Consider the following 23,631-nt stretch of genomic DNA (forward strand, 5'->3'; position numbering starts at 1 on the left):
TCAACATGGAGCTTTAGGTCAAAAAGCAAAGGGACAAGGACCAAAAGGAGGAAGATTGTGAAAAGTCCCAAGAGAGAGGCATGCCATTTTCTTTCCTGGGCCAAATAGCTTGTTGAGGGTAAGAGACATAGTTCTACTCATGGAGAAAAGGAAACATCTCATTTGAATCATCAAGACAAAGGGATCCCATAAAAACAGAGTTCCTGAAAAGGAACTACCCACGCAACACTCATATAAGTTTGATTCAGCAGAAAGACCTTGAAACACATGTTTATTTACCCTTTTTTAATCCCAGAATCTTCTCTTTTTCTCAAGAGGAATTTTGGACTACGGGGGTACAAAACTGGCTAAGTACACACTTCAGGTAAGAGTCCAAGTGCAAGAAGAAATCCAAACCAAGTCTCTAACCCAAGTGCCAACCTGGAAACCATATTTGCTCCTTTAACAGCTATGTCTTTCCCCAAAGTTTTACACTCAAAATGTCCATAAAGTGCACGGATGGCTTGTAGGACAGAGGCAGAGAGCAGGATCATGAGGCACAGTTGTACAAGTACGACCATCCTATGAGTGAACATGGTGAAATGTCTCAAGTCATGAGCTTGGCTTGGTTCAACTACTTCCCCATGCTGCCACCAGCACTCTCTCCCATCTGATTTCATAAAAAGGCCACAGAATCATAGAATGGCTGAGGTTGGAAGCAACCTTGGGAGGATATCTGGTTCACGCCACTTGCTCAAGCAAGGTCACCTAGAGCTGGCTGCCCAGGTCATCTTTATGCTCCTAAGCAGGAGCAGTAGGGTAAGGAAAAAGTGTCAAAGCACCACGTGCCCACACTTGTTACCCAACCCCTTGACCTCAAGACACTTAACCAGGAATGCTAAACCCATCTTTTCCAAATCCTGTTTCAAGGCAAATTATCTGCACAATGGGAGACGAAGCAGCTCATTACACTGTCTTCCCCTTTCCCTCAGAAATAATATTTTCAGGCTGTGCCCGCATGTACCATTCCACCCAGGCCCCATCATACACAGCAACATCTGGTTTGCCACAGAGGTATGCCCCCAGAGCCACGTGGCAGGCAGTGACCCCAGAGCCACATGTGGCTACCACCGGCTTTAAGAGGTCCACCTTCTTCTCCTGGAACAGACTGCGGATCTGTTCAGGGGTCTTCTCTAAGCCAGCCTCTGTGAGAAAATCGGAGAAGGGGATATTCATCGACCCAGGGACATGACCAGGCTCGATTCCTGGAGGAAAAGCAATACAGATAGGAATTAACCTCTGCTGTCTAGGACAAATCTATTTCAAAACCCGTTCTCTGTTTCACTGGGAAGAATATTTATTGTTTAGTGTATTTTTTAAAAACAAATATATTTATTTTTGTTAAACTTTGCTTTACTAGGTTATTGATTACTCAGGAATGATGGCTCTAACCTTCAGGTTACCACATGGACACCATGCTGTCAAGTTCTGTTCTTCCTCCCAGTTCCCTCCATGCTGCCCATATGTGAGCAACCCTCTCTGATGAGGCACTGACTGAAGCACCTCCACAGGCCCTTCTGAGGAGGAGGGTAGCACCAGTACACGAAGAGACCAATGACTATCTTTGAGGTGTATGAAAGCTATGCTTCTCAACCCAGCTCCTCACAAGAGCAAAAAATACACAGCTGCCCCACTCCTGAATTTTCAAAGAGCAGCACTTGCTAGTCAAAAGGAGGGGAGGACAGGTGGATACACTGCCTCTGGTCCCATCCCATAAAGGACAACCATATTTCCCTTCATCACCTCTACTGAAGTCAAACTGATCGGCACCTTAAATGAAGCACATTACCATCTCGGGGCTCTGGCTCTACTCCCCGGAACCGTCCTGCAGCGCGCGCATCCACTAGCTGGAAGCGGTGGGAATCCAAGTTATCTAAGACATCTTCGTATGTTTTCACCAGGGACTTGTCCAGGGAGGCGTGGAACTCTGAGGGAGATATCTGGCTTTTCCCAGAGCTCACTGCATTCCCTTCTCGCTGCCAGTTCTTCAGGCCACCATCCAGAAGGGAGACGGCTTCATGTCCGAAGGCCCGGAACATCCACCACACCCGGGGTGCTGAGAAGAGACCTTGGTCGCTGCCATCATACACCACAACATGGGAATCATTCCCCACACCCAGCTTCCCCACATACTCAGCAAAGTCATCAGCCTTGGGCAGCATGTGATCGTAAGGTGAAGTACGATCACTGCACTGATCGATGTCGAAGAAAACTGCTCCAGGGATATGGCGCTCCTCAAATTCCCGCTTTGGGTCACGCTTCATCTTTGGCAAATACCATGATGCATCCACGATTCTCAAGGCGAGACCAGCCTGCTGGGACTTGATGGCTTCCGAAAGCCATTTGGCAGACACAAGCGCACGGTAGAGGAGTTGTTGTGACATTGTTCCCGAGTCCTGGATGAAATTACCCGATTCCTGGGATCTGCCTGAATCCACCTGACTGCAAAAGGAAGAAAGTCACAAAATACGAGACCAGCTTACAAAAAGCAAATGGATGAAGATGCATTTTAGGACCAAAGACCTGCGTCTGCACTGAGGTGCTGGCTAAGCCTACACTGAGGGGGCTGAAATGCTCCAGCCCTGGAAACGGTTTCAGAGAGCTCAGCCCAAACCCTGCCCCGGGCGGGACAGCCACGGCACGGCCCTGCCCTGCGCCCAGACTCCCGAAGGCCACCCGGTCTCCGCACCTCCAGCGACCACCGGCCACGCTGACAGCAGCGGGCGGGCAGCGGGGCTGCCCCGGGGACCCTGCGCTGCGGGGACCGAGCGCCCGCGGCCAGGCACGGCCCCGCGACGAGGGGGGCTCTGCCCCACCGCTCTCACCGCCCCGGAGCACGTCTCCAGCCGAGGCCTCACCGGGGCCCTGGCGCCCCTCACGCAGCCTGAGCCCCCGCCGCCTCCCGCTGCGACCCCTCCCGCCCCGGACGCCCCCAGCCCCGGCGGGGCCGCGGCTCCCTCCGCGCAGCAGCGGGGGGAGGAGCGGGGCCGTCCTGCCGCGACGCCCCGTACCTCCGTGCCGGGCCTCAGCCGAGCAGCACCCGCCCTCGGTCCCCGCCAGCCATGGCCGCCGCCGGGGGGCGGGAACCGGGGTCCTCCCAGGGGGCCGGTCCCGGGCGGTGCGACCCGGCCCCGCGCCGCCCCCTCGGGCCGCCCCCCGGCCAGCGGCCGCCCGCCGCCGCCATTTTGTGTGTGTGTGTCCGTGTCCCCGGCGGCGGCGGCGCCCCCTCCCGGCCTCGGCCCTCCGGGATGGCGCGGCAGGTGCTGAGCAGGCCGCTGGTCACCGCCAAATGGCTCTCGGAGGCCGTGCGGGCCGGGCGGGTGGGACCGGGCCTGCGGGTTCTGGACGCCTCCTGGTACCCGCCACAGGAGCGGAATGCCCGGCAGGAGTTCAAGGAGAGGCACATCCCCGGCGCGTCCTTCTTCGACATCGAGGAGTGCCGGGACCAGGCCTCCCCCTACGACTTCATGCTGCCCAGCGAGTCCCACTTCGCCGACTATGTGGGGCGCCTGGGGGTCAGCAACGACACCCACGTGGTGGTGTACGACGGGGACGAGCTGGGCACCTTCTACGCGCCCCGCGCCTGGTGGATGTTCCGGGCCTTCGGGCACAAGGAGGTCTCTGTGCTGAACGGTGGCTTCAAGAACTGGGTGAAGGAGGGCCACCCTGTCACGGCGGAGGTCAGCCAGCCCGCCCCAGCTGTCTTTAAGGCCAAGCTGAACATGGCTCTGCTGAAGACCTTCGAGGAGATGATCCAGAATGTGGTATCCCTGCAGTTCCAGGTGGTGGATTCCCGCCCCGAGGGCCGGTTCCAGGGCACAGAGCTGGACCAAGGTAATGGAGGTGGGAATGGCACCTGCCCCCCTGCACCAGAGCGGGATGAGTGTTGATATGGCTCTGGGCGAAACAACTCCTCCCCACCAGCAAACATTTTCCTTATGCCCAGGCGTGCCTCTGCCTAACTCGGCAATTTACCTTAAAGGATCCACAGTTGAGCATTTGGATCCCGGTGCCCTCACAGAATGATTTTTTTGTAGTTGGTTGTAAAGCTGCAGGAGGAAATAGCAGGAAAGGTCTGCAGTCAGTTGGTTCCAGGATCCCCCATCCCACACTCTGCAGAAGTTAATCAGACAGAATGCAAACGCAGGAGGTAAGAACTCCCAGTGGTTTGCTCACGGTCCTATCTAACACTAGCAGACACGCACAAACTATCAGTATTCATACAGGCAACCCTCACCATAATGAATGCACGAGCAAAAGCCCAGGTTTTAGGCAGCACAGTAACCCGAGAGACATTTTCCTTCTCACTCTGGTTTCCAGCAAATAGAGAACTTGCTTAACCTGATCTTTGTCCTTCGTAAGAAAAGCCCCAAACCCTTCGTGAATGTATTGGCTGTCAAGCTTCTCTCTTTTGGATGCCCCAAGTAATAGGAACAAAAATTAATTTTGTTACCTCAGTCAAATACTGGACGTGCAATCAGCAGGGGTGGAAGAAGTCCTGTGCAGTAGGGACAGCTAGTAGCGCAATGTGCCTGGAATGAAATTTAAGGTGGTTGGTAGAGGTGGCCCTTACTGTGTAATTTAAGCCTTGGTGTATCCCAGAATAACCTCTTCTCTGAAAGGGAATCACAGAAGTGATTTAGAAAGAATTGCAGAGTTTCAAAAACAAAGCAAACCTCTTCTCTGAAAGGGAATCACAGAAGTGATTTAGAAAGAATTGCAGAGTTTCAAAAACAAAGCAAACAAAAGCTCAGCAACAGTTTTTGGGTCTGAGTTGAGCTCCACACTGCATGAGCGGGTGTGCAGCCAGCCTCTGTGGTCCTGAGGCAAGTACTGCGCTGCTGCTTTGCAGGTCAGTTGTCATTCTGTTCTGGCTGTTTTCATATGCTGCTGTACGGTCATTGTGTGTGACTCCTGAAAGAAATTACCACGTCCAAACCTCAGTAGCGTTTGGCTGTAGCACGTGGTTTGCCTAAGTGTCTGCAGTGGGCACCCCCCATCAAACACACTTGACCTGTGCAAGACAATGCAGAAGGCGAGAAAGGTAACGGGAGCGACAGAGGCGACTGTTGCAGAGAGAGAGGGGCAGTTAGGCTTATCGCTTTTTCTGTTCCTTCACCTACTGCAGCCCTACTGCACTTTGACATTGACAGTTGAATTTTAACCTCAAGATGTGAATAAAACACTCCTTGCTGGGAGCTGGTGGATTTTGTGTTCTCTTTCCCAAAGTGGGAGTTGTTACCAGGTGACAAATGCCACAACCCCTGACAGTGTTTTAAAACCAGATTTTTTCTTTTGAAATGAGTCAGCATGGAACAGTTTATTTGTGGTGGTCCAGTTTTGCTTCCCACAGCAGATCCAGCAGGGTAAGCACTCCAGCTGCAGCTGCTCGTTCCGCAGGAGCTTGACAGCCTTCTGAACCAGGCTAGCCAGTAGCTGTACCCAGCAGTGGGTAAAAGGCAACACTTACACCTAAAAGAGCAATTTGAAATCAATGCTGATTAATTACAGAGGTGATCCAATCAGGGAGGAGAAATGTTGCCTGCAATTTAGAGAAGAAGAATGATCTTGAGGTTAAGGAACTTGCTGCATTCTCAGGTGATTTCAGTTTAATTATTGCCTCAGCTCTTGACTTCCTAATTAAGTCAATTAATCTCTCCAGTTCCATGAACTCCATCTCTAGAAGAAGCTAATTTCAGCTCCCTCTTTTACCTCTTTAGTTTTTCAGTTCCTTGTGGTAAGAATTAGCTGTCCCTGTTTTATTTTAATGCAGCAGCTACCTTGCTGGGATTTAGACCTGTGAAGTGTTTAAGATAAGCCATAATATGTGGTTAATTTTTAGTTGCTGGGAGAGGTTTACCCAGGTTGCCAGGGTGGAGAAAAAAGGATGGTGTTTCTATAAGCCAGGTCTCGTAGGTCTTAAATGCAGGTATTGCTTTGGATGAACAAGATTGGATGTTCATGTGTGATGTGCAGCATAAGCCTGTCAGATGTGCAGCTCTGAACTATGCACCGAGTGTTTAAAGGTGTCCCTGCACAGTGCTGTGTTTCTGGAGGAGCTAGTACCTCAGGCCTGCTGACTAGCTGTGATTCAGCAATGGCCCAGCTAGGTTCTGAATGGGCCTGCTTACTCAGGTGCTGTAGGGTGCAGGTCTATGCAACCAGCCTGAACTGAGACAATCCCAGGCAATCCAGGGGCAGATGATAAAAATAATTGCATGATGGTTATCAGTGCTGACGAGTACTGGGCACTGAAAACTGAGGAACAAGAATTACAGCTGAACAAATGCATACAGAAAAGTTGCAATTGCTGAATTATTTTGCAGACACCTGAGAAAAGAGGGGAAAGTTGCCAGACAACAAACCCATCATCTAAAAAATAAAGCAAATCCAAAGTAATTTCTTGAACTTCCAGTTATTTTTCTTCTTCTCAGCCCTTGGGTAGTCCTTGTCTCCCTTGTGCATTAACAACTCTTCAGGTTTTGCCTGTTTTCCCAGCTTTCAGTCCTCCCTGCCCCAAACATAAAGCTTTTGTTCGGCTTGAATGTTCAGTGGCAATGAAAGTGAGAATGAAAAGAAGCTGCTGCTTCTCTCTCTTGTCCAAGTGGAGTCTGCAGCTGGGAGTAGGCTGGCTCTATTTTGACCAGGAAGTCATATTCAAGGTACAACATAGTGAGAGACTGTATCATTTCAGCCCACAGGAACCTACAGTCCAAAGCTGTCCGTTCCTGTGACAAAGCTGATAAACATCAGCTGCCAGAATTAGGGCTGCGGCCCTTCTGATTCTTAGAATTGACTCTTCTGGCTGACACACACGCAGTATTTTGACATTGGTGGGAAAGACCTATTGATCTGACTGCGAGGACTCGCAGGGAGGTGGCCAGGACCAATCTTGAAAGTGTTCCTTCCAGTGAGTTCGTGGTACATTAGGTGAGATCACTAATGGTCCCTTCCAAGGCATACAATTTGAATGGAAGAGAGAGATAAAAAAGGAGGCAACAGAGGAGGCATTTGGAAAGGAAAAGCTATCTGCAGCCAGCCAACTCCAAGACCGGGGGAGTTAAATGTGGGCAAGGCACATCTTTTATCTTTTTGACTTTAAGAAATTCCATCTGGAGGTTTCATCGCAAAGGGAAAGGTTAGAGAGAAGGGGCTAGGTAAATAGCCGACAAAATATATACATATTTAAGCAGAGAATCTTAACAGATGTGGAAAAGAGGATTAAGCAGTGAAGAAGTTAACATACCACAGGTTACAAATTGTGAGGGAGAATTGCCAGATGCCAAGCTGAGTGAGACCTGGCAAAAGGAATTAAAACAAATAACAAAAACTGCTGGAGCAAAGTGAATAAAAAGAGAACAAGGAGCGAAAGAGTAAATAGGGTTGCTATGCAGTTAGCAGGGGTTCCAAATGAAAGATTATTTCTGTACAGCCTCAGAATTATACTGAGTCTGTGCTGCTGTGTGTGTTTTTTCCTCCCCCCTGAGGCTAAGTCTGCAGAGTAGGGGGAGGGGTAGCAAGAAGAAGGGGAAAGAAGTGGAAAACGAACATTTCTAGAGAGGGAGTATAACCAAAAGAGATGTGTGAAGCAGGCGATCTTCACCCCAAATACGTGTTGAAAATCAGTCATGTGACATTGCAACTCCATGAGGCAAGAATTTAATAAATTCAATCAGAGCATGGTTCCATGGGACAGAAACACTAGCAAAGTTTGTATTTAGCACGGGAGGTACAGCACAATACAACAACTGTTGATCCATTATAACATGGATAGACTGGGAAGGCTTTCAAAAAACTCTTCAAGAAAAGTTATCTGAAGTGAAGGCAAAATTACATAAAATACCTTGGCAAATTTGCACTGCAGCCAAAGGCTCTATTTCCTTGCCAACAGAATTGATTTGCCAGATAAGGGAAATGGGAACCTGCATGCCTGGAAGTTATGTCTGATCTGTTCTTCCATCACTGGAAGCACCTATGAGATAGACTTGTTCCATTTGGACTTCATTAATACTTTGGACATAATATTAGAGGGGCAATCATTAGTTCATCACGAGAAGGGGGCAAATAGCACAAGTACTGTTAGATTCCTAAAAAAATGACTGAAAGGGAGATAAGGAAAATAACAGTAGCTTGTGCTGAAAGCAGATCTGTGGGGCTGGAAGCTGCCAGCACGGTCCCATCGTTATGCTTCTATGTTCTATTTAATATTTTTCTGAATTATTGAGCCACTGAAAATAGGTAGTTTTTACTGAAATGTGTTGCTGGCACAGTCTTGGGAAGGTTTAAATGATCATGTAGGGAGTATTATGTGAGGTACCGCCTGCAGTGATAGAGTGACAGGAGGTATAAGGCTAGAGAGAGCGGGGTTGGATGCTTAGTAGCCCAAAACACTTAATTGCTTGTAGTTTCTCTTACAAGCTGAAGACACGCATTTGGAAGCAATAGAAGAGTGTAAGACTTGAGTGAATTAGTTGGGTGCAAGAACCTCAGATGCAGTTTAGCCTTGAAAACAGCAATTATTAACCTCCTGTGTACCAGTCGAGATGCTAGGAAATGCCACTTCCTTACCTAGAAGCCTGGTGGTCACTTAGAACTGTTCCTAGATGGCCAAGACAGTGAAAAGTGTATCTAAAGAGCTCTTACTAGGTTTAGGCTAAGGCCATGAGGCTGTTAGGAATGCTGAATGCTCACCCTCAGTATGTCGGAGCAATAGCAGAAAAGGAGAAAAACTATTTCAGCCGCAGGGCAATGTTAGCTCAGGGATAAATGCTGTATGGACTGACTGTGACAAGCTTAACATTGGAAATGAAATTCCTCCATGAGCAAGGAGGTGTTTCAGCAGGAAGTTTTGTGGCAGGAATCCAAACTGGTTCTGAGATGGATGCTTTTATGAGAGAGACCCTATAAAGAAATCTCTGTAGTAGCTGGCAGCTAGGCTTTGTAATCCTAGGGTTCCTTCCTGGACTTTCTAAGGGTGACTGCATGAATCTGGCGTGGAGTATGCTCAGTGTCATACGAGGCAGGAGCAGATGTATCCTCTCCCCATTTCAGATCCCAGCTGTGTCCAGCCTCGCCTTCCAGTCCTGTGTTTCTCTGCTCTTGTCCTAGCAGACAGAGACATGATAAAACATCCTCAGTCACTCAAGAGCGCTTCTTAGGCAGTCCAAGGGATTGTGGTTGTGCAATGTCAGCTCTTTCTTTCAGCTGAACACCCACATGCATCAGTAAATGCAGTTTTTACAGGTTTCCCCATCTTTTACTCACAGAGTGCAAGCACTGGTCTCCGACTCCAACAGACTCTTGAATCTCTGGATCAAGAAAGTCTCCCGACAGATCAAAGTAAAAAATGCTCTAAAATGAGACTGTTCTCTTCAGACCCGCTCAGCTCCTAACTGAAGAGTTATTTAAGGGTGGTGAGTGTATGTCATGCCAGTCTCCATAAGACTGGGGTACAAACCTCTACCTATTTTAAGATGTGTGAACAGTCTAGAAAAGTGATCAATAAGAATTGAATCAGTGGCCCAGCAAGCTTTTTTGAGCAAGACCTGGCCCTTCTAGTTCAGCTCCCAGGACTTCTTGATCTCAGTACACTTCCCAGTGCCCTAGGATGGTGTGACAGCGCTGTTCTGCAGCTCACAGACTTGCCTGGTGATCACCAGTACTGCAGCAGAGCCTTGCAGAAATCGCTTGCCAAAGGACAGGGTCAGGACCATTCACTCTGTGGAAAAGCAGCAGCCTAACCCAGGCATGTAACTCTCCAGTAAGAAGCTCTGCAGTCTGAGAACTACAAGCAAGGTTTTCTCACACTCATTTTTTGTATTGTTTTTATTTCCTCTCTGTCATACAGACACTATATTAATGAGCATGGGGTTTGCAGTTCTCTGTACTGAAGCGATGAACTGTTGTTTTCTGGAACTGGAAAAAATGTGGTGAAAGCAACAGTCCAAAATACTGTCTTTTTTTGTTTGGTTGGTTTTGTTGTTTGTTTTTTTGTTTTTTTTTTTAAATATTGGTTCCTCCAGAAGTCAGCAGTTATTCTCCTGACTTCTCCCTGTAATGCTAAACACTTCTGAAGGATTCATGAGGTGATTGGTAGACAACAGTGCCAGATTACTAAGGCACTCTGGGGGTGCTGACAAAGAGGGTCCATCTGGAACAGGGAGAGATCTTGTGAAGCTGGCTCAGCAATTTTGGTTGTCTTTAGGCTCTCAGTCTTTGCCCAGCAGAGAAAAAATCCCCTCCTCAGTACCTCACCAAAACCCTGTTTTCCCCTTATGACATATGTCATGACATCACTCTGCATGAGTGATGAAACTGCAGTGTCATTATAATGTGTGATGTCAGTCTCTGACTAGATATAATTTAATCATTTGACTGTAACAGACGTTCCCCACCCCAATCTATCCCATCTCCTGAGATCAGTTACCCTGATAACTTAGGCAGGTGGACAGCTGTCAGTGAAACGTTACTATTCATGTGACTTTCCCAGGGCTGTCCCATTAGAAGTCCAGACCTAGCAAGGAACCATTCCCTGAAATGCATTTCTAACATAATATGTAATGTTTCCTGCTCCAATAAGGCTCAATCAAAAGCCTCTTGAAGTCAGTGGAAAAGCTTCCACGGAGTGTAATGGACTTTGCTAAGCCTATAGTGACAGAGTTTGAATTTCAAGAGCGCAATGAAAACTCTCTAAAGACCTTGTACTTGAGATGCAACTTTCAACTTCCCTGAAGTGGTTGTTTATACCAGTAAAAAAACCAGAACCCATGCTGATTTCATCCATGGAGCAGATAAAAAGTGATACAAAATCTAAATTCTTACTTCTCTGACCCCATTGTCTCAGGATAGCTACCTCAACAGTAATGTGGCTGACTTTAAGGTTGCTTTACTTTCCTGAAATATGATTTCAAGGTGACAGAAGAATAAACTGTGAACATAACTTTTCACAAATTCCACATACAAGTCACACTTCTGTTTCTGAAAGCTGTGTCATTGCACGCTGCTGGCATACTTGGGGGAGGTCAGAAATGCACTGCTGCATTCCTCTTTACACAGATCCCCTTAATGTCTTTGTTACAATCTTTTCTGTGGTAGTTGATTATTGTCATGTCTAGGGCTTCTTCAGATTTCTATCTCTTACTGCTTTCAGGAGGGGAAAGAGTTTGCTAAAAATTCAGGAATTTTTGACCAGCAAAGTTGAATAATCTTTGTCCTCCTCTTTTTAGCCTCATACTGCTTTGCATCTTCATTATCATCTGAAACAAATTAGTATCTTGGAGACAGTGGGAGTATTTGCAGTGATGTCTCTTTAATGTCTCTTTTGCAGGTGTCTTTCATCACCTAGGTTAATGTCTCCTTGCTCAAGTTTCTTTCTGTTGTTCACTCTTGCAGGGCTGGAATCTGGTCACATCCCTGGTGCCGTGAACATACCCTTCCGCTCATTCCTAACAGAAACTGGCCATGAGAAGAGTATTGAGGAGATACAACAAATATTCCGGGAGAAGAAAGTGGATCTCTCAAAGCCGCTGACAGCCACGTGCCGCAAAGGTGTCACAGCATGTCACATTGCCTTGGCAGCCTACCTGTGTGGCAAGCGTGATGTGGCTGTTTATGATGGTTCCTGGTCAGAGTGGTTCCACCGTGCCCCACCTCGCTACAAGGTCTCTGAGTTGAAGCGCAACAAGGCCTAGGAGAGTTTCTCTTGGGCAATGAGATCTAGCAGCTGTCTCCAGTCCAGGATACAGGGAAAGGGAGCAGGTGAAAATAAAGCAAGAGCATGCTGATTTATATTTTGCCAGTTTTTCTAAGAATGATCAGCAGATTCCTATTGATCTTTCAGTTTCTCACAATGAATAAAATCTACTTCTAAGAGATTTATCTGTGAATATTTCTAATTCTTCTCTGTTGCCTGTGACCTGCTTGTGCTGGGTGGGAAAAACAGCTTTGCAACATGAAGGAGAGTTGTGGTCTTCCCTCGAGACTTGCAGAAATTCCAGTGGCCTGGTGAGAGCTCAGGTCCCTGGCAGAGCAGAATGGATGAAAACCCTGGGGCTAAATTACAGCACTGGGTGCTGAACAGAGGAGGGCCAAGCTGTGGTTCTGTCATTGACTCAACGTAAGACCTTTTGCCTGCCCACCATCTCCCCTTTTCCAGCGTGGAAAATGGGGGCATCTTCCCCCTCCTCTCTGATGGGGGTCAGTGAGTTCATGTGAAACATTCAGGGGTGACAGGAGATCCAGTTCTGCTGCAATACGGTCTTGTTGATTATCACAACTGTGTTAATGAGTCTCCAAGAAATCCTGTGTATGTGATGAGAACTTCTGGGCACAGGTGATTGATGAGATACGAGCCTTTTACTCTCCTCCTTATTTGTTTTTTCAATCAGTAAGGATGACCCTGATCTCGGCCATGTTTCTTCTGGTTCCCATGGAGACCACAGCTCATAAAGGGAGGGATGTTCCCTAGCAACCATATCTGCTCTTCAGCCTTCATTCCACCTCCATAGCTGGACTTCAGCCGGACCTGCCTGCTTTGTACTAACCACTGTAGCACCATGTCAGGGATCATGGACCAGGTGAGAGAGGTAGTTATAGAAGAGGCTTTGCCTCTTGTTAAATTCTGGATCTTTTTTTTAAAACAAAAAGACAAAAAAAAAAAAAACCCAAACCAAAAAAACGCACCAAAACCAAAAAAAGATCCAATGTCAGTTTAATGCCTGTGGGGTTTCTCAGGTCTGGAAGGTCACCAAAATCTTGTATTTTGGAGGCCTGGCTGTATTTTGGAGGCAGGCATATGAGACCATTCTTGACCACATCTGGTGGCTGGTGAGAATGGTGTACCAATTCCTACACCTGCCTGAGGAGGTTAATATTCTGCCTGGGAAAGACAGTTCCATCTTTCCTCGACAGCTGCATGTCAGGAAAGCCAGAGTGTTAGGCTATGCTAAATGTACATTTTTGGGACTTTTTTAATTCAGAAAGAAAGATCAAGTTTAATCATTTTTAGCTCTTTGATCAAAATATGTCTTCTCTGGTATGTCATCTGTTGTCCCTCACAGAATTGGCCTAGCAGAGGAATAAGTAGGCATAGGTCTGTGTCTTCTGTTATCCAGGAGGATGGTAGAAGGGCTTAAAGTCTTTCTTGGCATCAAGGTGTAAGAGTCTCAGAGTGGTGCTTTGACTTTGGACCTTCAGGCTTAGAAGTAAAATGAAAATAAGGAATAACAATAACATCATATACAGTTACAAACTAGAATAGTAATAGTTGGCTTCAGTGTAATAGGCTTCGGTGTCATTTTGTCCAGGAGGAACTGGGGAAATGAAAGTTATCAATGAATGGGATTTGGGAAATGAGCACATTGCCTCATTACACAGAAATTCTGTTTCTTTGGAAGAAATAGGAGAGGAGGAGCTTTTACACAACAGACTGGAAAGTTCTTTCCGCTGAATATAGTAATAATAACAAACAGACATGGTTTTGTTTTAAGTAGGAGGTGGGAGGTAACACAGGAGTTTATTTAGCAACACAGATTCCTGCAGTTTGATCATGTGTAAATGTTTGGCTCTTCTTTAAAAAGAATGAAAAGCGATACAGAAAAGAAGCAGCTTGTGCCCTGTGAGCCAGGACTAGCTTCCTCTCGTCATCTCTTGTGGCCGCCCTGTTCTTTTTGTGGGAGAGGTTCTGTCTCAATACATTTGCAGAGTGCACAGCACTGATTCCTGGGGTCTGATTGATACAGTAACTTCAGCTTCAAGATCCCAATGTTGTACTAGACGTGCTGCTGCAAAGTACTGGCATAGTATAAAACAGAAGCTGCTGGTTCAAGTCAGCCCTGGTGAGTTGACTTTGAACTGGTAGGCTTCCTACACGTGGTGTCTTCATTCCAATAACTAGCTCAGGAGCAGAAGGTAAGCATATATGTCATGTCATGAGCTAATTTGACAAATGCAGCCATATATCCCTACCTGATCCAGATCCCATTTGTACTGATGCTAGTGCCAGCAGGCTCACAATTACCATATTCACCACTGTGGGCCATGGCTTCAGTTGTAACCTGTCACAGGTTGCACATGGGCTAAGCCTCTAGGATCCTGCTGAGATGAGAAACAGACCATCAGCAGGACATGACTGAGGGGTTCACAGACATTCCCTCTGCAGGAAAGGCATGAGCTTCCTCCTATTGCAGGAGGCAGTTTGCAAAGGCTGGGAGTTGGATCAATCACATCAGCAGGACTAGCAAACAAACGGGATGGTCTGTGCCAGAATCAGGGAAGAAACCCTGTCTCCAGCCTGTCTCTCTTCCTTTGCATAGACAGCATTGCACAGGCATTTTATATTTATCACCTCCTCTCCCCATTTTTTGTGGCCTTTGATACACTAAGAGAAGGAACTGTTGTAATTGTACAGTACATGACAGATCTGACAACTCTGGGTGCTATAGAATAAAAAAAATATCACATTTTCACTGAGTTTATTTCCATTTTGGCTTCTATCTGCACGACTGCATGCGAAAACTTTAGCAGCTCAGTATTCCCCAGAAGCACTGGTTGGCCGTGTCCTAGGCAGGCTGTCCCATGAGTTGTTAATGTGAAATCCTGCAGGACTTCTGTGCTTGTTTAACCTGAGAGGATTGTGGGTTGTAGGAACAACCGTGCAGGCAGGGACAGCTCTGTCTTGATCTAGGATGGTGTATAATACATTTGTGTGAGAATAACCTAGGTCATCTAAAGATAAGCAGGACCACTGTCCCTTTCCTTCCTGTCTCTGAGCCTGACACAGCCTTTGTTTCTGTTCCAAGGGTGTGCTAGAAGTTCCAACTTCCCCTACACCTGATGTGGCAGAAAGTGACTTTTTGCTGGCCAACAGTAGTTTAGGTAAGCAGGATGGCAGAGAAGCTCTCCCTCCTTCAGAGCTTGCTTTGCAGTACAGCTTGTGAGGCTGTGTTTCATTCCCTCCCTCTCTTCATGCCATTCAGATTTACATGTACCTCTGTGGGTGAAAACTTCTCAAACAGGGATCCTGTTGATCCAGGCTGATGGGTTAAAATCCACTTGCCCCAAGTGTGTCTTCCTTCACTGGTGGATTTGTCTCACTGTCTTGTTGCACAAGGACAGTAAGCCACTGATGTACTGTAAACTCATCAGCAAATACCGATGAGCCACAGAGACTGTAAGAGCGTGTTTGTGTTCATGAGAGTGATCATGTCTTGGAGCGGCCTTTACACATAAAAAAACACAGACCTTTGTGTGCATGTTTGACCACAAGATTTTTACTTCCACAATTCTGTGAATGTTCATCTCTCAAGAGCATTTAAGACTCCTCAGGAGCCTTCACCTGGTTCAGCAGGAAGATTGGTATAATGCTGCTAGGTTGTTGGGTTTTTTCTCTTTTCTCTCCCTGTTTGGGATCTTTAATGTTTCTGGTTTTGTCTGACAATGACACCATGACATGTCCAGTTGTTTCGAGCTCCATTTATGGCACCATCTGTCATTAAAACAATATCAAATTCACTGAGTTAATGTTTTTGTCTTTAAGTGGAACCTGAGAAAGGGAAAAAGGAGCATCTTCCAGAAAGTTTAGGTCCCAGCAGAGAGAGAATGTCCCAAAGGAGCTCCAGCAGAGCCTCCTGGAAGATCTCCAAGGGCCCAGTGGCTCAGGGAACAGCACAGAATTCCACATCTGTTAAATCCCAGGCATCTCCTTTTGCAAAGTGCATTCAGACTGAAAAAGGGAGCAAACAGAGTCTGCAGGCCAAAACTCCCCACACACAGAGTGCTCATTCAAGAAGCCTTGAAGACAAAAGAGAAGATAGTTCTGCCACTGAAGACCTAATAGTGGGGCATAAGCCAAGAGAGAGGAGCAGCACTTACCACCTGTCTGCAACGTCCAGGCAGCGGGAAGCAAAAGACACCAAATCTGTCTCAAATGCCAAAGAACCAGTAGCAGGCCAGCAGCAAACACTGAGGTCTAGAGGGCCTGGATCTTCCCAGAAGACCATCACAGCCAAGAAGATCTGCAGCAGATTAAGTGCCAAAGAGTCCTTAGCATCATTAAAGCCAGATATGAAAGCAGAATGGAAGCTCCTGGAGAACAGAAGCAGTTTAATCCGTGCTAATAACAAATATAAATTTGCCAGTGCAGCTGAACTTACCAGCAATGACGAGGTATTGGAGGAAGCCATTTCATGTATCCTTTGTGGCAGGTTGAAGGCTGGTTTTATGGTGTAGCAGGGTGCTGAGCAGGTGGGATATTAGCAGTATGTTAAAGCAGTTTTCTAGAAGACATGTAAAGGGATGGGTTTGGGCTTCACACTACAGGGTAGCGACACATTCTGCAGACAGCCTGTCTCATGTCTTTTTTAATTTTGTTTTTCCATCCCGCTTTCATTTATAAGGTTGCTGCAGCCATACAGAGTCCCAACCCAGCAAGGCAAAACAGTGTGGTACCAGGACCCAGTCCAGGGCCCAACACCACCATGCCTTTCTAATTCCCCTGCTTTTTACCAGTCCTACTTGTCCCATGCAGTTTCAGTGCCCACAGAAGCCACTGAGGGAGACTCGAGGACAGACCCAGGTATGCAGGGGTGGAGATGCCAGGAGTTTGCTGCACTTAAGGAGTGTAGACTGACAGTGGCTCCTTGTTCTTCCTGTTTTCAGGAACAGGGAGCTCTGTGCAAGGCAGCATTGATCGTGGGACAGAAGAGAATCAGTGAGCGTACTGAAATGCTAAAAAACTCCTTGAACTCTACATCTTCTGCTGATTACAACCAGCTGGGTTTTAACCTGAGGTCAAATATTTTCCAAGGTGAGGGGACGCGCTTAGATATGCCTGACCTTCAAAGCTGTTTCTGTCTACACTTTGCCAGGGCTCAGGTCAGCCACACTACTTTGGGTAGGGATCTGACTGTTGGTGACCCTTACTTTCTCCTCTTATCCCTTCTGTCCTTAGTCACTGCTTTTCCAGGCTGCAGTGCTTGAGGAAATGAAAGCTAGAGCCTCCCTTTCTATATATTCTAGCCCTCTCTTCTCTCATCTTTCACCCTTTTTTTTTTTCAAGGTGTGAAAAATGAAGGTGGATCATGACCACTGTTCTCCATGTTCAGAGATGTCCAAATGGGCACTATTTGCCATTCAATGTCCCCTGTCATCTCCAGTCCCAAGTTACCTCTGATTCCAATACTGACATTATTTCAAGACCTTTAGAGATGTGGGGCTCTGAAATGTCTTCACCAAAGCTCTGTTTCCAAGGTCCCCAGGCATCCCTCCAACTAAACACATATTGGGAATTAAGCATTCATCTCATTCTTGTTACCATCATGTCCAAGATACTCCAGAATAATTGTCTCCAATTCCAGTTTCTCATGTACCAGCATGAGACATTCACTTCCCTTATACAGTACATTCCATTACGAGACCTTGTGGGATATTGAAAACTGCATTGTCCTGGGTTTGTGCAGTCACACAGAAAGGAAGAACATCTTTCCCCAGGGAGCTCAAAATCATTATTATCAAAGAAAGAGTACAATAAAAAGGAAGATGATGAGGAAAGGATAAGAGATTAAAATAAAGCCCCCTCAAATGGCTAAAAGTCAAGAGGGGATAAAAGAAGTCACAGTTGGGAGCTATTTGTTACATATTATGGCAGAAAAAAAGCTCAGGAAGGCCTGGAGTGGTAAGATGGTGCTTTTCATGGAGCTGTGCTGCTGAATAGGAAGTTACTCGAATGAATGAGTGGGTTCAACAGGAGGTAAGTGGCACTTGACTAAAGAAAGGGCACTGGGATACGGATAAAAATGATACCTTGTGGCACCCTCTGTGTTGTGTCCCATACTTGAGGATGAAAAGCTGGTAAATTGACAAACACAAACTCCCCCCGGGACATTCTGAAGCTAGCACCTAGCCACACACCTGATCAGAGGTACTGCAGTCAACACATGCCTTTTCTTGAGCCCTTGGAACTGCTGGTGTTGCTCCCCTGCTCAGTTCAAGGACTGCAGTAGGGTGGTTTCTGTGTACAGTTCCTTATTTGCTGTTCCTTGTAGGTGGCCCACTGGAGAGCCGAAGCTTGATGAAAGATTCCTACACCCCTGATATAATTCAGAAGGCAATCAGGGATCCCAAGAATTGGCACGGAAGGAGGACTGATGAGCTAGGTATGGCTTCTGCCAGGAAAAATAGATCGCTGACTTCCTGAGATGGGTGCTGCTTCTGCCAAGGACAATGGATGGGTTTGGACAAAGGTGCAGGGGGACTAGAAAATGCCATTTTCACAAGAGAGGAGCTCTACAGCTAGAAGAATCCTTGACGGATGATAGCATTAGAACAGAGGCTGTAACTGTACTACGATTTGCCTTTACAGGAAAATGGCATCAGAAAAATGCCCTAAATCTCAACATGCAGAAAACATTGGAGGACAAATACGGGAAGAAAAAAAGGCAAGCCTAAGAAGATGGAGGTTGAGGATTGGAGTGCATTCAGCAAGAGATCTTTTTCCTCAGCCATCTAATAAACCTCCACCTAAAGCACGAACCCATTGCTTGCTAGTTGTCTGTGTTGCCATTGCTCTCTTCCCCTCTCAGTTAGGGTGTCTTTGGGGAGAGTAATGCAAGATAAATCTGAATGTGAATGCAAAACAAATCCCTTTCTTGGTCACTGTAAGGCGGGGCTGATCAGTGTGTGAGGCACACACCCTCACAGAGGGATGTGCTGGTGAAAGGAGGCCGTATAGAAATTCATCTGCTAAGCACGTAAGGTGGAGCAGGACCTGTGAGCAGTGTAAAAGGGTGATGGCGGGAGGTGGAAGGAGGTGTGCGGGTGCGTGTGTATGTGCAAACTCATGTTTGCCAGAAGGTTCACAGTACTTTGACAGCTGCCCCAGCAGTCCAGAGAGAAGTACAGAGGATGCACTGGGAATGAACCAGGCTTGCCCAAGGACCTGAATGCTGCCTCTCTCTCCCCACACTGAAGGCTGTGAAACTCCCACACATGGAAGCTTCAGGGCTGTATATGGATAGCAGCTAGACACACCAAGCACAGGACCAGCTCCCTATTGGTGTTTCCAAGGTGAATTCATGGACTCTTGCCAGAAAGGCACAAACCAGCATCCACGCAATAACCTGGGCACAACTCTGTATGATTGGTACCAGATGTCCACATGGGGTAGGAAAGGAAGGTTCTCTGCCCACCACTCTAGTTTTGTTGTTTTATCTGCCACATGGAGGATTTCAGGGAAAGCTCTTACCCTGGCAGGGAGCAGCACAAATGGGCAAAACCAAGTGGAACCTCACCTGAGGAGGCATCAGGGTATTCACTAAAGCCCGCACTATTTGTAGGTCAAGCCAATGCAAAAAAACACAGCTTATCCCACCTAAAGGGAACAGGAAAGCTACAAGAAGCCCCAGGACTTCTCCAATTTGCAAATCGCCCCACAATGTGAATGGACCCTTACCAAAGCTCTCATAAGCCCTTTCCCTTGGTCAAAGGTAAATAAATGTCTTTCAGAGAGAAGCATGTGCTTCCAGCACACAGTCTGCACAATCTGAAGTTCAGGGACTGTACCTGGACAGTAAGCAAGGACCGCCCAAGGGCTTGAATGATGCAAGACACGTAGGGTCTTCAGGGCTTCCTGATGTGTTTTTCTTACAGTATTTAATGGGCCTTATTGCAGGATCCTGCCTTCCATCTCCAAAGCACAGCAGTTTGGAGCAGCAATCACAAAGTACATGTCTGGGAATGGTGGTGCCCTGATCTTTCCTGTCTGGTCCCAAGCTTTCAGTATTTTAAAAGATTGTTGCCTGCTCCCTCATATGAACTGTTTTGGGGCAGAATTGGGGTTGTTACTTCACTCTTCATCAGCTGGGGATTAGATAACAATATGCTGACTTCATAAAATAGTGAAGGAAGTTAAAATGTAACTAATGATAATCATTTTCCACCACCAATAATTAACTGTTTGGAATTCAGATGTTTCTGGGCACATGTCCAAGTCATTCAGATTAATGAGACCGGCCAAATGGCAGCTTGTAGAATCTTCCCTGTGGGTTTTCCTTGTACATCAGCACCAAGTGGCTCCTGCCTGACCACACATCACTCTAGCTTCAGCTGAACAGCACAGCTCTGTAGGAACACCCTGTTCCCAGTGTTGCATCCAGCAGTGATGACCAGCATGACTCCAAGTACATAATAAATGCTGTCTTCAGAGACTGCAGCAGCTCCTAGTCCAGAAAACATAGAACTGAACAGAAATCTACTGACATTGTTTGGCATTCTGAAAGCGAGCAGTTCAGGGCACAGTTAGCTAATACACAAAACATAATGTGGGCTGAATCAGCACATAGATTTACAGGTCTATTTCTAATAGACATTAGGGCAGGCAGGCTGCAGGATTATGGTACAGCTTGCAGCAAATGCCCTTTGCTATCCATGAAAGGCTTATTAAGAGGCTACATCAGAAGGGAAACAGACTGAAAGGGCTTGTTGGTGCATCACTACACTTTGCCACAAACTGTGTTGTTTGCCTCCTGCAGTGGAGCAGAGTCACTTTGTACACTTTTTACAAATCAAAATATTTTCATAAGCACTTCAGTGGTACAAAACAGTTGGCATTGTCTAATGCACTCAAGTGGGTGACAGCTGTTTGATGCTAAATGAACATACATGTGGCAATCCCCCTTCATCTTCTTTGCTTTGCCAAATGTTACAGCTCAGCCAGGGGCAAAGACTTTCTGATAGGTGACACACAGAAAGCTGCGGAGATCACTGAGGTGATAGCTTTCAGTGAGGCAGTGAAGCTCCTGGGAAGAATCAATACCTGAACTCTCTGCGTGCTGAACGGGCTAGCCAGCACCTTGGCAAGGAGCATTACCCTGCGTGGCCCTCTGTTGGCTACAGTGCTTTGGGTATCCAAACATGCGTATTTAAAGCCAGCTTTGGAATCTTCGTAGCATGTCAGATGCAGTTAGACAAGAACAGGGCTGAAAGAAACACTTGCTGCAGCTGAAACCTCCCTTCTACCCATTCCTCTGGTCTCAGCAGTTCATTCCTTCTTGCTTGTTTTGTGCTGGTGCTGACACTTCCCTGCCCAACTCTGAACTGACTCAACTTGAAAAACCAGCAGAAAAATCAATACAGAAAAGCAAAGTTTAACAGGTTAACAAATTAAATTTTCTAAGCAAGCGATCTTGTTGCAGGCAAGGCAATGAGTGATGGGGTATGCAGATGTTGAGGAAGAGGAGTGGAAAGGGAGTGGAGGGGGAAATGGCCTTTCACTGCCTTTTTCACGCAGTGAGAAATCAGTTGGCCTCCGCTGTATTGTCTCACAGAACTCAGCAACACAGGTAGCCTGTATTTAAGTGATTTTACAAGGTCTGGTCATTGGGTGGCAGCTCTGAGCCAATGTTTTTACCTGACAGGACAGAACTTGGAAAAAAAATGGGTTCTTCTCTGGTTTAGCTAAACCGTTCACCGAAATAGCTGTGTAAGGACTGTTTCAGTCATCTATAAACAGTCAATGCACTTGAAATAAAGATAATCATTAGCATTTTGAAATAAAAGAGACCAATTACATCCAAGCTTCTGCAGCACTCTCCTCATACCTTCTGGTTATCCTTGCAGTAATGGGTATTTCCCAGCTGAGGCTTACACATCCCTGCAGTTGAGGCACAGATCATTTTGCAGGATATCAGTTTTACTAAAGATTTCCTGTTCTCTAGCCAATCTTTTCTTTTTTTTTTTTCTTTTCATTTAACCCTCTGACTTCTGCCTGTCATCTCATGCTGTCCTGAATGATTCCAACCTTTGGTATCACCACTACAAATGATTTTGAATGGTTCATTAAAGAAATAGAAATAGTAACAACTGCAAGAACAGGAGGTAGTCACTGCAAAAACCTTTTCCAGAGTCTTCAGCCTGCTGTTAAATTCAATCCTTTATGCTGTAAAGCTTACACTGAAATAAAACTTAAATTGAGAGCTACATTTATCCTGAAGTAAGCCCAGTACTCCTAAAATAATGGAGTACTTGCAGCAGTAAGTATCCTGCCTGTAATGGGATAAAAGAGAATTCCAGCCTGCTTGGAGTAGCTAGAGATCACAACAAAGAGGGAACAAGTGAACTGACCAGGGGATTTCACTCTTGGGCACTAGGGTTGAAATACAATTGTGTCTTAAGTTTAAAGGTATTTAAAACCCTTATCCATCAAGAGAGAATAGTGTTCTGAGGGGTAGGAATTACCTGTGGTGTGTTCCCCTTGACAGCGATAGAGCAAAAGAGCCCTGGAGCAAGAAAGTAAAAAACCTAAAAACCAAACCAAAACCCAAATGACATGTTCCCCAGGGTTCCCTTTGGGTTGTGTTTGTCACAGACTCCCCTCCAACAGCACCAAGGCTTCGTGGGCTGGAGCTGCCAAGAGCAGCGACCCCGTATCAGAGCTGGGATCATGCACTTGGAAACAGCAGGAGAGGTTTCAGAGCAACATCTCCTTACAGATGGGCAATGGCCTCTCTCAGCTCTGGGCAAAACTGGCATGGGCTCCATTACCAAGAAGCTTTCAAGTTCTATGGCCGATTTTAGTCAACAGACCTACCAGTGTTTATCTGAGTTGCCATTTTATCCCTTTTAATAAAATTCCTTTTCTTTTAAACCATTGGATTCATTGCTCTTGAGCAGAAAAACTGATTATCCAAGCTCATTAAGTGCCCAAGAAAAAATAATTCTCTTTTCCTATAACCTCAGAGGCTTGAACTGAAATTGATTACCTATTTTTAGAAAGGAGCCCTAGCTAAATCTGGCTTCTTACTCTGCCAATCATACCTATCAGGGGAATGCGAAGCAAATCTATCTAAATGCAGGTACATGGGAATTATGGCCTGTCCCTTTTACCAAATACATTAATGTAACTAAGAAAGGGGAAGGGTTGCTTGAGGTCTTTTGCCATGTTGGACTAGAGGCTGGAGAGGAGAGGTAGCCTTTGCAGAAAGAAAATGGGATTATAAGGGTGTCATTTTTCAAATTTTTGTCTAAGACCCCTACAACTACAGCAGGCTTTTCTGAATCTCAAAGCCGGCTTCTTTCCTTTCCACAACAGCTTTCTTTAGTAGTCCGAAGATCTGAATGACCTCAATGTTCTGTGCATTGTCTTGCTTGCCACCGATGGGTCCATCATCATGTGCAGACTATCTGATCATTTTAATGGATCTCCAAAACTTATTTACTTGGTGGGGGGGGGTTGAGCTTGTCTCGCTGCCAGGTGCCCACCAAGCTGCTATATCACTCCCCATCCTGGACACAGCCTAATCTGGTACAGTCATGTCCATGCTGCCCACTGGGAATGGTTGCTACCCTGTGCTATCTCCCAAACTGTGCCAGGTTGTTATTTTGGAGAGCACTAGTTGGCACAGGCCAAACCATGGAAGGGACAGTGCGGACAACAAAGCAGTGCAAGCAGTTACAAGGCAGTGCTTGCTACTACAGCTTGGCCCTAATTTATTTAGCAGTATAGACTCAGGCAACGTGACTGCTAGCATCAGCATTTGTGCAGCTCTTGAGCTTTCAGTGATATTTTGCAGTTAGGTCTTCAAAGAGCGCCTGTCTCTT

At 46.4% G+C, this 23,631-nt stretch overlaps 3 protein-coding genes across 5 annotated transcripts; 2 read left to right on the plus strand and 1 right to left on the minus strand.

The window, feature by feature from the left end:
* Positions 1-254: 254 nt before the first annotated feature.
* MPST (mercaptopyruvate sulfurtransferase) lies at positions 255-3,172 on the minus strand. The gene is made up of 3 exons (XM_037388157.1): positions 3,051-3,172; positions 1,829-2,481; positions 255-1,244 (listed from the first exon to the last, which is right to left on the minus strand). The coding sequence occupies exons 2-3, from the start codon at positions 2,421-2,423 to the stop codon at positions 946-948; spliced, it is 894 nt and encodes a 297-aa protein (XP_037244054.1). The 5' UTR covers positions 2,424-2,481; positions 3,051-3,172; the 3' UTR covers positions 255-945.
* A 55-nt stretch (positions 3,173-3,227) lies between these two features.
* Positions 3,228-11,910, plus strand: LOC119148241 (thiosulfate sulfurtransferase). The gene is made up of 2 exons (XM_037388156.1): positions 3,228-3,873; positions 11,431-11,910. Exons 1-2 carry the CDS (start codon positions 3,288-3,290, stop codon positions 11,727-11,729), a joined length of 885 nt encoding a protein of 294 aa, XP_037244053.1. The 5' UTR covers positions 3,228-3,287; the 3' UTR covers positions 11,730-11,910.
* Positions 11,911-16,279: 4,369 nt separating this feature from the next.
* On the plus strand, positions 16,280-18,719 carry TEX33 (testis expressed 33). 3 transcript variants are annotated; one of them, XM_037388168.1, is made up of 4 exons: positions 16,280-16,612; positions 16,696-16,843; positions 18,081-18,191; positions 18,398-18,714. In XM_037388168.1, the coding sequence occupies exons 1-4, from the start codon at positions 16,559-16,561 to the stop codon at positions 18,481-18,483; spliced, it is 399 nt and encodes a 132-aa protein (XP_037244065.1). In that variant the 5' UTR covers positions 16,280-16,558; the 3' UTR covers positions 18,484-18,714. The 3 variants fall into 3 exon arrangements, 2 of the variants coding, with proteins under 2 accessions (XP_037244065.1, XP_037244064.1); XM_037388167.1 differs by having other exon boundaries at positions 16,280-16,843; positions 18,398-18,709; XR_005104342.1 differs by lacking the exon at positions 16,280-16,612 and having other exon boundaries at positions 16,762-16,843; positions 17,096-18,719.
* The last annotated feature ends 4,912 nt before the right edge of the window (positions 18,720-23,631 follow it).

Source organism: Falco rusticolus, chromosome 5, assembly GCF_015220075.1.
Source record: "Falco rusticolus isolate bFalRus1 chromosome 5, bFalRus1.pri, whole genome shotgun sequence".
In the NCBI taxonomy this organism is placed as follows: Eukaryota; Metazoa; Chordata; class Aves; order Falconiformes; family Falconidae; genus Falco; species Falco rusticolus.